Source organism: Mirounga angustirostris, unplaced genomic scaffold (genome assembly GCF_029215605.1).
Source record: "Mirounga angustirostris isolate CCGP_5_RB_7025 unplaced genomic scaffold, mMirAng1.0.hap1 SCAF_17, whole genome shotgun sequence".
Taxonomy (NCBI): Eukaryota; Metazoa; Chordata; class Mammalia; order Carnivora; family Phocidae; genus Mirounga; species Mirounga angustirostris.
In genome coordinates, this window is record NW_026991725.1 from 34,086,637 (window position 1) to 34,102,363 (window position 15,727).

The window sequence follows — 15,727 nt, forward strand, 5'->3', positions numbered from 1 at the left end:
ACACTAATATTTAAAGATCTCAGATTATTAAATGTAAAATATAATAATAAATTTACTTGTATATAACATTATTTAAATTAACTTACCAAACAGCCCTAGTAGGGCTCTCCATAAAAATGTCTTTATTCAAATCTAATTTAAAACTCATGCCTTAATTATACCTAAATGTCTACTGTTAAAACTATACTCTGTTAAATCGAATAATCAGGGATGAACTCTTCATTGTTTCACCCTGCTGTTTAACTGTTATGCTGGCTTCAGAAAAGGAACAATATATTTTCAGCCTTTAGAATTATTAACTGGCTAGCCAGAGTTATTACTTTCTTTTATCTTTTAAAGTAATGTACATTTGTTGAGAACAAATATGTGACATAATTTTAGTAATCTTGGGTAATTCAATCCAGAGTCCAAAAGATGGGAAGTCATGGGGAATAAACTGTGGAAAAATGTTCCAAAGTTTTCTGTGGAATTTTTTTAAATTCCATGAAACCTGGGAAATACATGTCTAAAAGTTCAAACTTAAGCACTGATATCAGAAATTAAATTTAGGAATCTTTATTAAAATTTTTAACATTCCAAAAGCTTTAGGTAATTTAGGTACTTTTCTATACTGACACAAGTTTTATTTCCCAAGCATCTTAGAGAGACCTAATACCATAAAATTATAATAAAAATGTATCCAGAAGAATAAACCCTCTCTTGATGATGGAACATGTCAGTGCAAAAACTGCAATAAGGCATAAGAAAGTCATTTAATTTACCTGAACACTACTTTTTTTAGTCCTGCATTTGATTAGGTAATTCTTCAGTAGGAGTGTTCTGGTCTGTCTCCAAACTCCCACCTCCCTAATTGCAGTAGCCATGTTTTCTGGATCAGTCTGTTAAAAGAGTAGATGAAAAAAACTGGAACCACACAGTCAAGCACATGCCATTTAATAGCAAAACAAACAGATGTTTCAGTCTCAGGTTAGATGGAATTAAGCATACTCCAAGCTGTCTCTCCTACCTGGACAGAATACATGAACAGCAATTTGAAGACCCTGAAAAGTAAATCGCATGTGAAACAAGAGGGAACCAGAATTTAAAATCCCCACAACCAACAGTGAGCTCACCACTTTTTCTCTCTTCGTATCCCCCAAACTGAATGCCCTGGAAGTAGGCACTGGGGCAGAGAAACCAAGGTCCAAAAGCTCTCTAGTTCTGGCTTGAGAACTTGGAAAGGAATATTTGCTCAGGGAGAATGGGAAAATACCCCAACTTTTTTTCTTTTCTACATTCTCCTATGCCCCATCTCCAAGCAATCACCTGATAGCAGTCAGACTGCAGTAATGAAAGCTTAATGCAGCCCCAACTCTGAGGCTTCTCTCCAGTAAGTGGAGCTATAGCTCCAAAAGGGTGGAACCAAATCCCAAGGCGTTCTCGTTCTCCTACCACTGGGCCCTGGATGTGGTCGATGCAGATGCACAAGTATGTGGCCCAATGGGGCAAATAAACCTAGCATTCTGGCTGTAGGATGGAAATGAGAAGCCACAGGGAATCCAAAAGTAGTAGGGAGAGCAAATAAAAAGAAGAGCTCAGGAGAGCAACATATAAAGTTGTTTATTAACTCCTGGACTAACCCCCAAGCCGGGCACACATGGATCTAATCCTATTCTGTGTACCAAAGACCTGAGGAACTGAACTAAAAGCCAGACTACTGCCCAGATCCAGAATGATCATCAGGTGGCATACACAGGACAGATCCAAACTAACTACAAGGGCTTTTGAAAACTAAACTGAAATCAGAACCACAGCTCAAAGAATGCAGATGAAACCTGTGACCTGAACCTAACCAGGCTGACCAGCATGCTAGAAGAAATTATCAACACTCTCCATATAATCAAAACAAAGCCCAGTCTCATACAATCCAAAGCAACTCAGCAAAAGAAATGGGTGGAAAATATCAACTCTATTAAGAAAAGAAAAATCAACAGATGCCAATGCCAAGATGACAAATTTTGGAATATTCAGACAAAAACTTTAAAGTAGATATTTAAAAAGTGTTCCAGCAAACAACAGCAAGCACTCTTAAAAACAATGAAAAATAAAAAAATCTCAGCAAAGAAACAAGACATAAAGTAGCACCAAACAGAAACTTTAGAACAGGGGCACCTGGGTGGCTCAGTTCTTAAGCGTCTGCCTTCGGCTCAGTTCATGATCCCAGGGTCCTGGGATCAAGCCTCACGTGGGGCTCCCTGCTCAGCGGGGAGTTGCTTCTTCCTTTCCCTCTGCTCCTCTCCCTGTTCATTCTCTCTCTCTCTCTCACTCAAATAAATAAATAAAATCTTTAAAAAAAAAAAAACTTTAGAACAGAAAAACACAATAACAAATAAAATAAAACCCATGGAATGGGCTCAACAGTAGAATGGAGATAATAGAAAAAGTCAGTGAATTTCATAGACTAATAGAAGTTATCCAGTCTGAACCACAGAGAGAAAATAGGTTTTTAAAAAAATCACAGTTGGGGCGCCTGGGTGGCTCAGTCGTTAGGCATCTGCCTTTGGCTTAGGTTATGATCTCAGGGTCCTGGGATCGAGCCCCACATCGGGCTCTCTGTTCAGCGGGGAGCCTGCTTCTCCCTCTCCCTCTCCCCCTGCTTGTGTTCCCTCTCTCACTGTGTCTCTCTCTGTCAAATAAATAAATAAATAAATAAAAATTTAAAAAAATTACAGTGTCTTAGAGAACCATGGACAATAACAAAAGTCTAACATTCAAATTATCAGAGTTCCAGAAAGGAGAGAAGAAAGAGTGTTAATGATGAAAAATACTTTGGGCAAGAGATAAAAATCTGCAAGTTCCAAGAGGCTTAGTGAATCCCAAACAGTACAAATCAAAGGAAATCCATATCCATACACATCATAATCAAACCATTAAAAATTAAAGATAGTAAAAAATCTTGAAAGCAGTCACAGAACCATGCATTTCCTATAGAGGAATAATGACTTGAAGGAGAGCAGATCTCTCCTAAGAAACTCTATGGCAAAACTGGAATACTTATACACTGCTGGTGGGAGTGCTGGTTCAACTACTGAGGAAAACAGTTTGTCAGCTCCCCAGAAAGTTAAACATAGAATTACCATATCACCCCACTATTCCTCTTCTAGATATATACCCAAAGGAACACTTCTAGGTATATACCCCAAAATACTGAAAACAGGGAATCAAATAAGTGCATGTTCATGCAGGTTCATAACAGCCCTATTCATAATTGCCAAAGGTAGAAACAGCCCAGATGTCCATAAACAGATGAATGGATAAATGAATTGTGATGTATACACACAATTAAATATTATTCAGCCATAAAAAGGAATGAAATACTGACATATGCTACGACAAGGATGAACCTCCAAAACATTATGCTATGTGAAAGAAGCCAGACACAAAGATCAAATATTAGGTGATTCTGTTTATATGAAATTTCCAGAATATATAAAGCCATAGAAATGAAATGAAATGGAGATTAATGGTTGCCAGAGGCTGGGGAGAGAATAGAGAGAAACTGCTTAATGAGTAAGGGGTTTTACTTTGAAGTGATGAAACAAATTTCACCTTAATTTTTTTTTTAAACAGTATGACCTAAGGATGCCTGGGTGGCTCTGTTGGTTAAGCATCTGACTTCAGCTCCGGTCAGGATCTCAGGGTCCTAGGATTGAGCCCCAAGGCTGGCTCCTTGCTCAATGCGGAGTTTGCTTGTCTCTCTGCCCCTTCCCTAGCTCATGCTCTCCCTCAAGTAAATAAAATCTTTAAAAACAAAAACAATATGACCTAAATCATTGTCTCAGGTCCAGTATCCCTCTTCCAGCCTAACTTTACCCTTTGAAGGTCCCTGGAGCTCTTTCGGCCAGTGGACCTCTGTTGGAGCTACCTCAGTTTTTCAAAGAGGTTACAGTAAAGTTGAACCTAAGGGAAGTGGCCAGAGTTTCAGCTGCTATCTCTGTGGTCCTTATTCCAATTTGCTTACCCCAGTAACCTAGAATCTCTACACACCAAAGGGTATTGAGAGGGCAGCTTGGAAGAGACAACAAAAAAGTCCTGTTAGGCCATTTTCTAGAACATTAATTGTTGCCTTGTTGTATATAAACCTATTTGATAGGGGCCACTGGTGTGACTTCCCTCCAAAACAAGAACAATCCATTCCAAACTGGCTGACCATCTCCACCTAGATAAAAAAAGCAGGTAACTTTTTAGAGGCAGCTTGTCTTACTCAAAAAAGTAAATATAAATTAAGTTTGGATTAAATAAGTATCCTTTTTATGTGCACAAAGACAAGAGAGATTTTTTTAACAACGGAATTATGGACAACTTTTACCTTCTTTGTGCTTTTTTTTCCATTTTCTCAATTTTCCTATTAATATGTGTTACTTATGTACTAAAAAAATTATAGTGGTGCCTGGCTGGCTCACTCAGAAAAACATGCAATTCTTGATCTCAAGGTTGGTAGTTCAAGCCCCACACTGGGTGTAGCGATTACTTAAAAATAAAAAATCTTTTAAAAAATTACACAATTAGACATACTGTAAAAAATATTAAATAAGTACATTAAAAACAGAACTAATAAAGCAGTCAAGAATGGAGGATACATTAAAAATAAATTCTTCCAACAGGCTCATTAATGTTATATTAGATTCTGTAAAGAACTGATAATCATCTCTAGGCCAAAAAGAAGAAACAAACAAAAAAAGAAAAACTACACTCATTCAAGGATGACTTACTACAACACAAACAGAAACATTAACCAGTACAGCAAGAACATTCTCATTATCTGCCAAAACACACTGATTTAGTGGGCACCAATGAATTATTCATTCAAATTGAATGCTGCATGCTTAAAGTCCTCATTTTTAGAAAACAGACTCCTCATAAAGTTGCTGATGGACTCACAAATATTTCTCTTCCTTGAGAACTGCTCCCTGAACTCAGGGTTTTGTCTTTAACAGGCTTGTCTGAAGTTCATGAACACTTGCACCTACCCTACCACTAGTTAGGGCTTTTTACAGCAAAACTTACTTCTACCCTCTGATGTGGGAAACAAAGGCAGAAGGAAATGTAGATAAAATTAAATGTCCTTATAACCTGCAGCTCAATGACAAATAACTCGAGGCAGGCAGAGCATAACGTTCCTCCAGGAAGCTCCCACCTGTCTTAGCACTAATGCCTTGGGTAGAGGGAAAAACTACCTCAGATTAACAGCCAGGCCTCCACTATCCTGAGAGCCTTCTTTAGCATATGAAAATCCTTTTGAAACTTCCCTTTGTCTTTACTTCCCCCAACCCCAAGTATATAATCAGTTGCCCCTCACAATCACAGATCAGCGGGTCCTGCCCATGGGTCCTGTCCCCATGCTTTAATAAAACCACCTTTTGCACCAAAGACATCTCAAGAATTCTTTCCTGGCCATCAGCTCTGGACCCCAACACTACTCCAAAAACACATCACCCTCCACCCTCCCACCATGCCAAGACACACAAACCACTGCCATCCCTACCACTACCACCTCTAAGGCTGGAAGCATGGAATTTTTAACTAAGTAAGATCCAGAGACTGGGAGTCATGTAAACAGTTACATTAATGGAAACATTTAAGAAAGAAAGTTCAGGGGCACCTGGTTGCTCAGTGGGAAAAGCACGCAACTCATTGAGTTTGAGCCCATTGTTAGGCATAGAGCTTACATTAAAAAAAAAAAAAAAAAAAGTTCATGCACTTCATGTACTCTTGGTACTATGCTTTCCCCTAAAGTATGATACCTCCTGTGCCCAAAACTTGGTTTTTCTTTCTTAGAGTATGTGAAATGCCCTATTATCCACCCAATATATTTTATTTTCACATAAGCTAGCCAGAATCAGATTCTGTTCTTCACAACCAAAAACACTTAACTAATATAACAGTATAATGTGTTCTTAAGTCCATAGTTAAACTATTCATAAGGACAAGAGTGATTTTCAAAGTGAGCATGATAAGGGGAATGTTAAAAATCTGTCTACCTCCTCTCCCTACTAAGTGAAGAATTCCACTGATACTATTGGGAATGCCTAAGGGCAGATAAAAAGTTGGGAACCACTAAATGATGTAGAGTTCTTCAAGTTACTTTAAAATAATATTAACAGGGTAATGTTTCTATAGAAGAGAACACACAGTAACTAATCAAAGAAGTCACTTCGGTGTCTATCCAATTCTCAGTTTTACATCCTTTCCTCCAAAGCACAAAATCCCTCTAAGTAAAAGGTGCTTTCATGCCGTTTCCCTTCTGCTCCTGAGCTCTCTATTCCTTAGGTAGATTTTTCTGTCCTCATCCTTTTCCTTAGTCAAATCGTGCTGCATTAAGTTGTACCCAGGTCTCCCAGGTCTCTCTCCTACTTATTGGCCAGATAATCTAATCAATCTGATGCTGAGTTGATCCATTATCATCAGTCATCCCTCTCCACCGAAAAAGATTCAAAATCAAAGCAAACATAAATGGAGCTAACAGCTGTTTTAATATTTGATACTTTGATACTTTAAAAAGATTTCTATTTTGAATTAAAATAATACCTTTTTAACAAGAGGTTAACTTATCAGGTAAAATCCCAACCTTACTTCTTCATCTACTTCCCTGTGGAAGAGTAGGAGTCTGTATTTAAATTGAGAGGCAGTGCAAGCCCATAGATGGCTGATGACTTCCAGCAGGCTGGCACTACTCCTCCCCTGCCCCAGCACACTCACAATCAAAGAACAACAGGCATAGTAAATCCAAGCAGCATCTTCAGACATGCTGAAAGAAACTGGAATCAGTAAGCATTTACATAAAAACAATACCAAGAGGAGACACCAAAGTCTAAAATCCCAACAACAAATAATGCAGTATAAGAGTATGACCTCCGGAAGCAAACCAATTAAAACATGAATCCAGCCTCTGCCACTTACTAGCCTTGAGACTCTGGGAAAGTTATTTAACTTTTCTATGTTTAAGTTTTCTCATCTGTAAGTGAAATAATAATAGTATCCACTTCTTTGGCTTATTAGAATAACTAAAAGAATTAACACATGTAAATTAAAACATGAAAATGGTATCTGGTACATGGCAAGTAATTATACACGTTGAAAATCAGTATAACTAATATCCTCAAAAGGATAACAAAGAATATCATATCCATGAAACAAAAACAAGGCAATTAAAAAAACACTAGCTGGAACCTGGAAATGAAGCAGACTGATAGAAATAAAATCTCAGTAGATGGGGTGAACAGCATCTGAAGCAAATCAGTGAGTTAGAAAGAATGCTGAGTAAGGAAATCTCCCAGAATGGATGGTAAAAGTGCAAAAAGCCAAAAACGATTAAGAAATCTGTTATAAAATTATAAAGATGGATCAGTATGACTGACTGTAGAGAGCAAGAAGGAGTCACCCATGTCATGCAGGGACCTGTGTCAAACAAGAACACAATCAATTAAGGGTACTGCAGCTACGAGATATCATCATGATCAGCATCAGCTGATGACACTCCAGAATTGAGAACAAGCAGAAGCAGAGGAGGTCTGCGGGGCCCAAGACTGATTAAATCCCTTTAAAAAGGGAGGATTTTTGCAGCAAACTGTCAGACTCTTCAGACCTGACCCCTTTGTGTCTGACCACTTAAAAAAGACAGCTGCTGCCGAAGGCTCTGTCCAACTGATCTCTGAAGGGAACCGAGATTCTTCACTGCTCAAACACAGTTAGCAATAAGTGCCAAGAGCTGACCAGGACGGCGGATGCCTTATCTCAACCATGAGCCTACACACCGACTTTGCGTTTGGTTCGTTAACCTCCTACCCTCTGTGTTATCTTGTTTGCTGTGTGACTTGCCTTATGTTCTGCTTTGTGTGCTGAGTAAGAAGCCAAGTTAATCACATGGTGAAATGTCATGGAGTTTGGAATCCTGTAACCGCCTTATAATAATGTTAACCTTGCTTTACGACTGAATAAAGCTGACATTGTGGAAAGACACAGCTTGGTGTGTGCACCTTCAGTGTGTTCATGACACTGACCTAAACAAAGTAACGTTTCTTAACTTAGAAGCTCTAGTCTAATCATGCGAAAATGTTAAATTTCAATAACCCTGAACTTCTATTTGTTCAACTTATTAAAGAAGAAAACCCAATTGGCTGCTTGTTTCCTTTGTGACATGTAACACCTGGTTTGGCTGTTTATAAAAAATGAAACATTCTTTAAAAAAAAAGTTGTTTTTTTTTTTATTTGACAGAGAGAGACACAGCGAGAGAGGGAACACAAGCAGGGCGAGCGGGAGAGGGAGAAGCAGGCCTCCCGCCGAGCAGGGAGCCCGACGCGGGGCTCGATCCCAGGACCCTGGGATCATGACCTGAGCCGAAGGCAGATGCTTAACGACTGAGCCACCCAGGCACCCCAAAATGAAACATTCTTAACATCGATTTTTCACAAACTTTTTAGTTTAATGTTCATCTAAACAGCAATTTCAAAGCTATAGTCAGGTTTTTGTAAACAGACACAACAATGGATCTATTTGTCCTCACCCCCACAGCCCACAGTGTCTAAGCAAGCCCAAAGGAAAGGGGCCATGGGGATAAACCAGGCAACGTCTGCTCTGCATAGTAATGTGAAGTACTAACTCTACTTTAAAAGATTCCTTGCAAATTATGGGTGTTCGGGAAAATATTTTGCTTCCTCTTCCAGTGTTGAGACCATATTGGCTCTGAGAATGTTTGCCCTTTGGGAAGAAGACAGAAAAAGAATAAAAAGGGGGTGCCTGAGACTCACACTGGTAGGGTAAACACAGAAGTCCCTTCTTCTCAGCCTCATCCCCCCACTCTTCTGCAGGGTTTCAAATGGGAAATTAGAGTGAAGGAAAGATGTGGGAAGGCAGTGCTTTCTACACTGAAGCCAAAGAGAAAGAGATGATATCTGAGATGAGACCAACTCCTATGGGTGGGTGAATGAGGCTTCCTGAAAGAAAGGAGATCCATCCAGCAGAGGGGACATGAAAGTGGTGCTTCTGACAGACGTGTGTAACTGAAACAAGGCTGCAAAGTTAGAAATGAGGTGTGGCCAGTAAGGGGACAACTGTGAAGACTTTAACTTGTCATGTGCCTTCTCCTAAACCATAAGAAATGCCATATTTAGCACAGGGCTCTAAATGTCTTCTTTATGCACTCTAATTCTCTTTAATTATCTCAAGCTTTATAGCCTTATGAAGGCATTCAAAAGAACAAAAGGAAAAGGCAAGAAAAGATGCTTAGCCAGCCCCACATTTGACACTGTCTGTAAATGGGAACACGATCTCACATCCAGGAGTTCACTCACTCGTGATAGAGTTCATGAAAGCCACGGGAGAGTTGTGAATGGAGGAAAGGACTACACAACATCAAAGAAGCTTTGTGAGTAGACAACACATAGGACTTTCTCTTTTGCAGCATATACCAGAAAAGGATCCTTGAAAGCACAGGCTAAGAACTGAAATACAATAAAACTTCTAATGGCATATTTTTAACAAATCATGCTTTTTGGAAAACTTGTAATACCTGATATAGTTCCAGGGCAAAGACGTACCAGACCAGTATCTTTAAAACTGTCTAACAAAGCCAATTCTTAAAACAATACTAAAAGCAATGACAGACACACAGAGTACACAATTATTCTTAAACATTTTACGTTACATTCCATTGCTCCACAGCATACCTGGGGAATGCATTAAGTTTGTTGTAGAGCTTTTAAATAATAATTAGATCTGTCTTAAACACCTAGTATCACTAAAGGTTTAATCAAATATTTAACTTTCCTAGATAAAAACAATTCATACTAAATCTATAAATTGCAGGAAAATTCAAAGCCCACTAAAGCTCACCTTCCTTTTCTAATGTATTGATAATTAAGACTAGAAGTGATATAATCCAGTATTCAATATCAAATATTCGTTTATTAAAGAAATATTGATTACTACATTATACCTGCTGTGAAATATATTTTACCTTTCTCAAAGCAATAAGAAAAAGTGGAGGACTGTTAGAAATAATTGTTAGAAATTATTTGGAATGTATTAGTTTTATTTGTGGGAGAAATGAATCAAGATTATATCCTATAAAATAAAGAAATTGAGTTGTCCTGGTAAGAGATGTGGTCAGTCACCTTTTTAGCAAGCTTCAAAGGTTTTTGGAAAGGCTCTTTGCTGAAAATGTTCCCCATCTCCAACAGATAACTGTCTGAGGTTACTCCTAGTCCACCAAGCAAAGATGATTAACACTACTTTCTTCCACTTCCATATCCAATCAATAAACTAATTGCAGTTACCATACTGTGTCCTCATCATTATTTGTTTACATGTCTTAATCTTGAACTTGACCATGAGATTCTTGACCAAAAAAGACGGCTTTATCTTTGCTTCTCTACCACCAATGGTAATATTATAACCAGTATCTTCTTACTGCAAATTCCTTTATTAAAGGGCTTGCTAAAAATCCTTATAGATCAAAGGTCTGCCAACTACAACGAAGGAGGTAGGAGCTAAATCCAGAGCAGAGCCTGTTTTGTACAGCCCATGAGTTAAGAGTGTTTTTCACATTATTAAATGGCCGGGGAGGGGGAAATCAAAGAATAATACTTGTGACATGTAGAAATTACATGAAAATCATATATCATGACTATAAATAAAGTGTTATTCAAATACTGCCATGCTCACCCGTTTCTGTATTATGATTGCTTTTGTGCTCCAATAGCAGAGTTAATTGATACAGAGACCATACAGTCCACAAAACCTAAAATATTTACTATCTAGCTCTTTACAGAGCTGATCCCTGTTACAGATTAAAGGAGGGAGAAAGAAGAAAAGTGGCACATTCATTTAACACTTACTAAGAAATTTATGCATCAAACATAATGGGAAAAAATAGACACTGTCAATGACTTTGCAGATAGATAAAATTTAATATAATGTATTAGGTCCAATTGGGGAAAGAATGGAATGGAAATTTCAGGCAAAGAAAAAAGAAGGGGAAAGCTAGAATCCAAAAGGGCTTGACTTGTATAAGGAACAGGGATTCCTGTGATGTGGCCGAAGCATGGGCAAAGTGAACTAGGGCAAAGGGGGCAGGTGTATTGCGCTAGATGACACTGAAAAGACAGGCTCTGGAGATGGGTTGTGAAACACCCAGTACGCAAAATTAGATTAGACACCTTCACTTTGTGCACCCACATACAGCACCTGTATTTCCTCTACTTTGCTTTTCATACCTAAGAATAACTGTTTAATTGCCTAGCAATCATGTATTTCACTAGTGCATTCACTCTCCCAATCCCCAAACCTCCACTCCTACCAGCAGCCCCACACTCAGATTAAAACCTTGATTCCTACTTCACTGAAAAAACTGTAGCAATCAGAAGAAATTTCCAAATGTCTCACTATCCTTCCTTTCCTTCCACCTGCAACTATGCCTAAGATAATGCTAAGTATTTCAACAATATTCCATTTCTGGCTAACCTGATAACTGTTTTCGTTAAAAATCTGAACCATAAAAGCTTAAACAGAATCTGATATTTAAGGTTTATTTTTTGGAAGAGGTTAAGAATATATTTGACAGATGCCTGGAAAGAAATTCCTGCCAAATTACATCACTGGTTTCTCAACTAATAAAAGCACCATAAAATTTAACTTAACAGAGGGTAAATCATAAATACTCCCTTCTCATGTTTTAAAATTTACTGAAGGTAACATAATAATAAAACAAAATACTGTCAACATGACTTAACCTGAATTTTATGACAGTATTTTGTTGTTGTTGAACGGGAAAACAACAATGCAACGGTGCCCACATAACCAGTTATCCCATCCCTTTTCTAACATATAATAGGTTCCTAAAAGCTTGAGCTCACAACTATTTTAATCCAACTAATTCGCATGCTAGTAAAGATTATGACTTAGTAGAATATGGCAAAATTATTTTACATGATCATCCTCTCAATTAACGCAAGGGCAGAGATGATAAAAACCGTATTCATCTTGGTACTCTTCCCACATAGTATCTGGGATAGGAAAGACATTCAAATAAACATGTATAATATTAATAAATTTGCTTTGACTCAGACCGTAAGATTTCTTATACCAAACCCTGTTTATTTATTTATTTTTTATTTTTTTTTTTAAGATTTTATTTATTTATTTGAGAGAGAGAGAATAAGAGAGAGCACATGAGAGGGGGGAGGGTCAGAGGACGAAGCAGACTCCCTGCCGAGCAGGGAGCCCGATGCGGGACTCGATCCCGGGACTCCAGGATCATGACCTGAGCCGAAGGCAGTCGCTTAACCAACTGAGCCACCCAGGCGCCCTATAGTGTGCAATTTTTAGTACATTCACAGAGTTGTGCAGCCATCACCATGATCAATTCTAGAACACTTCATCACCCCAAAAAGGAAGTCTGTACTTCCTTTAGCCATCGCTCCCTGCTCCCCATTTCTTCTCAACCCTTCAATCCCTGGCAACCACTAAGCTAATTTCTTCTCTATAGATTTTCCTGTTTGGGACATTGCATATATATATGTCTATATCCTATAACACGTGGACCTCTGCAACTGGCATCTTTTTTTTTTTTTTTTTTTAGATTTTGTTTATTTATTTGAGAGAGAGAATGAGAGAGAGCACATGAGAGGGGGGAGGGGCAGAGGGAGAAGCAGACCCCCCGCTGAGCAGGGAGCCCGATGCGGGACTCGATCCCGGGACTCCAGGATCACGACCTGAGCCGAAGGCAGTCGCTCAACCGACTGAGCCACCCAGGCGCCCCCGAACCCTGTTTAAAGGGAAACAGACTCCCGCAGCACAGTCAAGGATTAATGTATTGCCTTGTTAGTTTGCTTCGAACCCGACCATCCCAAGAGCCTTAACTGCCCTAACAGTGTTCTCCTGTACGGAGTCTTCCCTGAAGACACCCATCATACGGCTCTCTTGGGCAGACACAAAATGTGGTGGGTAAAGAAAGCACCAGGCTTTAGAGTCAGGCATCCCTGGGTTAGAATCTTCATTCTACCTTTTTGCTAATCGAGACCTTCGTAAGTGCCTTAACCTCTTCTGTGACCCGTTCTCCACCTGTGCCCAACCTCCAGGGCTTGCTGTCAGCATGAAATGAGACCAACACGGAGCCTGGCTCACAGCTGGGTGTCAAACACATCTCTTCTCCCCTTCTGTTCCTTCAGAACGTCCTCGACAGAAAGCACGTGATCATCTACAGTCTTTCCCACTTATTTGTTCAAAAAGGGGCATGTTGGCCCCCGGAGCACTGGAGAACCCCCCCCCGAGCTGCTAGCGCCTCAAACCCATACGTGGATACCTCCTGCCTAACCGGCTTCCTGGGACGCGGAAGTCTTTTCATGCCCGAGCTCTGCCTTGCGCCTCAGGAATCAGGGCATTTCCCCCCAGATCCTGTCAGGAGCCCTGCGCGTCCTCCTCTCTCCGAACTCCCCTTCTGACACCCAGGGTGAGGAGCGGCGCGAGAGCCCCAGCGGGGGACCAGCGCTCAGCGCCTGAGGCGCTTGGAGGGAAACGGACTCGCACGTTCTCCCTCCCTCGCCGCCCTGCGAGGGACCCGACCCCGTCGCGCCCAGTGCAGCCCCGCAGCCGCCCCGCGGCGGCCCCCGCCCCCGCGCGCGACACCGGGGCAGCGGCCACCGCGGCCCCGACGCGGCCCGCCGCAAACCGCGCTTCCTCCCCCCTGGGGGCTCCTCCCGCCCCCCTCAGCTCGCCGGCTGGTCCGGCCCCGTCCCGCCACCCCTCTCCCCCGTCCCCGCCACCCCTCTCCCTCGCCCGCCTCTCCTCCGCCCCTCACTCCCGAAGGGGCGGCGTCCCTCCCCCCGCTCCAACCCCGGCTGAGCCGCCGGCGCCGCTGCCCTCCAAGCCCCCCTCACCTCAGGGCCGAGCCGCAGCGCGGTCAGGCAGGGACACGCTCCGCCTGGGGAGACACGCCGCGCGGCTGACGGAGCTCGGAAACGGGAGTGTGCGTGAGAGAGAGCGCGGCCCCGCGCGCGCGCCCCTGCCGCTCGGCCCCGAGCGCCCGAGAGCCGCAGGGCCGGCGGCGCGCCTGCGAGGGGAGCGCGCAACGCCGGAAGCCTCGCTCCGCCTCCTGCCGAACGCACCTGGGGGCGGGGCTCCCGAAGAACCGGGATCTGCGGACACGCGCGCTCCCGGCGCTCGGCCCCGCGCGTCCCGGCGCGCGTCGTGGGGTTGACGCTCCCGCGAAGTCCACGCACCTGGGGGCGGGGCTCCGAGGGGCGGGGCGAGCGGGGGCGCGCTGAGGCCCGGGCATGCGCGCGCGCTCCTGCGCGCCCAGCCGCAGAGCTTGAGTGTTTCTGGCTCGGCCCCGGGAGTGAGCTTGGGATCTGTACGGTCTGCGGAGACCTCGGCGTGCTCTCCCTCGAGGCACAGGCAAAACAACGGGCCTGAAGTCAGGGGCTCGCGTTTGAGTCCAAACGCTGCCGCCTCCTAGCGTTTGACCTTGACCTGCAGCCCTCCCATCAGCCTTCCCGGTGGCTCCTCGTTTTAGGAACCCTTTCTTGTCTGTTTTCCGGCTTTTGAGTGGCGCTCTCCCAGGACTGCATTTCGATTCACTCCGCTGCCCCTTGTGTTCCCCGCTGCAGTGTCTGGGTTGCACTGTCCTCATTCTCTCCTAACTGCTGCCTCGTTCCCCCATCAGACACCGACCTGAGACACCTGGACACTGAGGGTGCTTTAATTTCTCAAGTGTCCTCAGGAGAGTCTGGGAATGTGGCGGATCCTGAATTTTCCAAATGGCCTGACACACAGGCATCTGTGGGAGATTCTAAACCCGCACTTATTTTTGCTAAAAATATAAACCGATGTTTTGAGTTTTATTGCCCAAAGTGCCCTAAATGGTAGTCAAAAGTTACTGTAAAGAAAAGAAAAGCTCAACGCTAGCGTTAGATTTTCCTCTACAGATTTCTGTACGGTCATATTTCTTGCACAGTTCTTTACTTTGGGGAATTTAACTATTTAAAGACTTTTTTAAAATTCTGTTAATCCTGTGTACACCATGTATTTTTACATATCTTTGTTTTTTTGCTTTTCAGATTTAAACCAAATCTCTCCCAACTGTCACAGCTAAATACTACCAAGAAAAAAAAAAAAAAATATATATATATATATATATCAAGGAATCGTGTTTTATTTCTCCTACCCAATATGGATTAAATGAGAAATTTAAAGAGGTTTAGCAGAGTCCATGATGATTAAAAATCTGGCAGTGGGAGTGCAAATAGAATGTCTTAGAAACTATGCAGGAAAACTACAGAAGGCAGGTAATAAAAACTATTCAACCATGTATTTTTTCTCTTTTGAAATGTCTAAGACATGTTAGTTACAATTTCAGAAGAATGAATTCCTAATGATCTAGGGTTTGTGGGCAAGTATGTCGATGGAGGTCAAAGATAAATAAACTTGGTAAAAACGTGTTACTGAAACACATATTCATCTCAACTCTGCAATTGTACTTTTCACTAGTAGTCTCAACCTGCTCTACCTTCAGAAGTCTCCTCCTTTTTTCTGTCACTAAAGGAGGCATTTGTTTCCTGAGCTTCTTATTTTTATAAGGTTCTCCGTCATTCATTCTGTCTGCTGGTGCTTCTGCTCTTGTTTCAAGACCAAAACCCAGCTCTCCGAAACTCTCCTCACAAAAAAATATGTTGACCATAACATATTTTACTG

General features: G+C 41.8%; 1 protein-coding gene across 6 annotated transcripts in view; it reads right to left on the bottom strand.

The window, feature by feature from the left end:
• ABCA5 (ATP binding cassette subfamily A member 5) overlaps positions 1-15,727 on the bottom strand; it is a 129,677-nt gene that overhangs the window by 61,371 nt on the left and 52,579 nt on the right. For 4 of the 6 annotated variants that reach the window (XM_064582435.1, XM_064582440.1, XM_064582438.1 and 1 more), the window contains one exon: positions 762-878. In XM_064582435.1, the coding sequence (XP_064438505.1) occupies positions 762-863 (102 nt within the window). In that variant the 5' untranslated portion in view covers positions 864-878. Of the gene's footprint in view, positions 1-761; positions 879-13,914; positions 14,085-14,142; positions 14,164-15,727 lie in introns of those variants that run through there. The other 2 variants (XM_064582437.1, XM_064582436.1) reach the window with 2 other exon arrangements.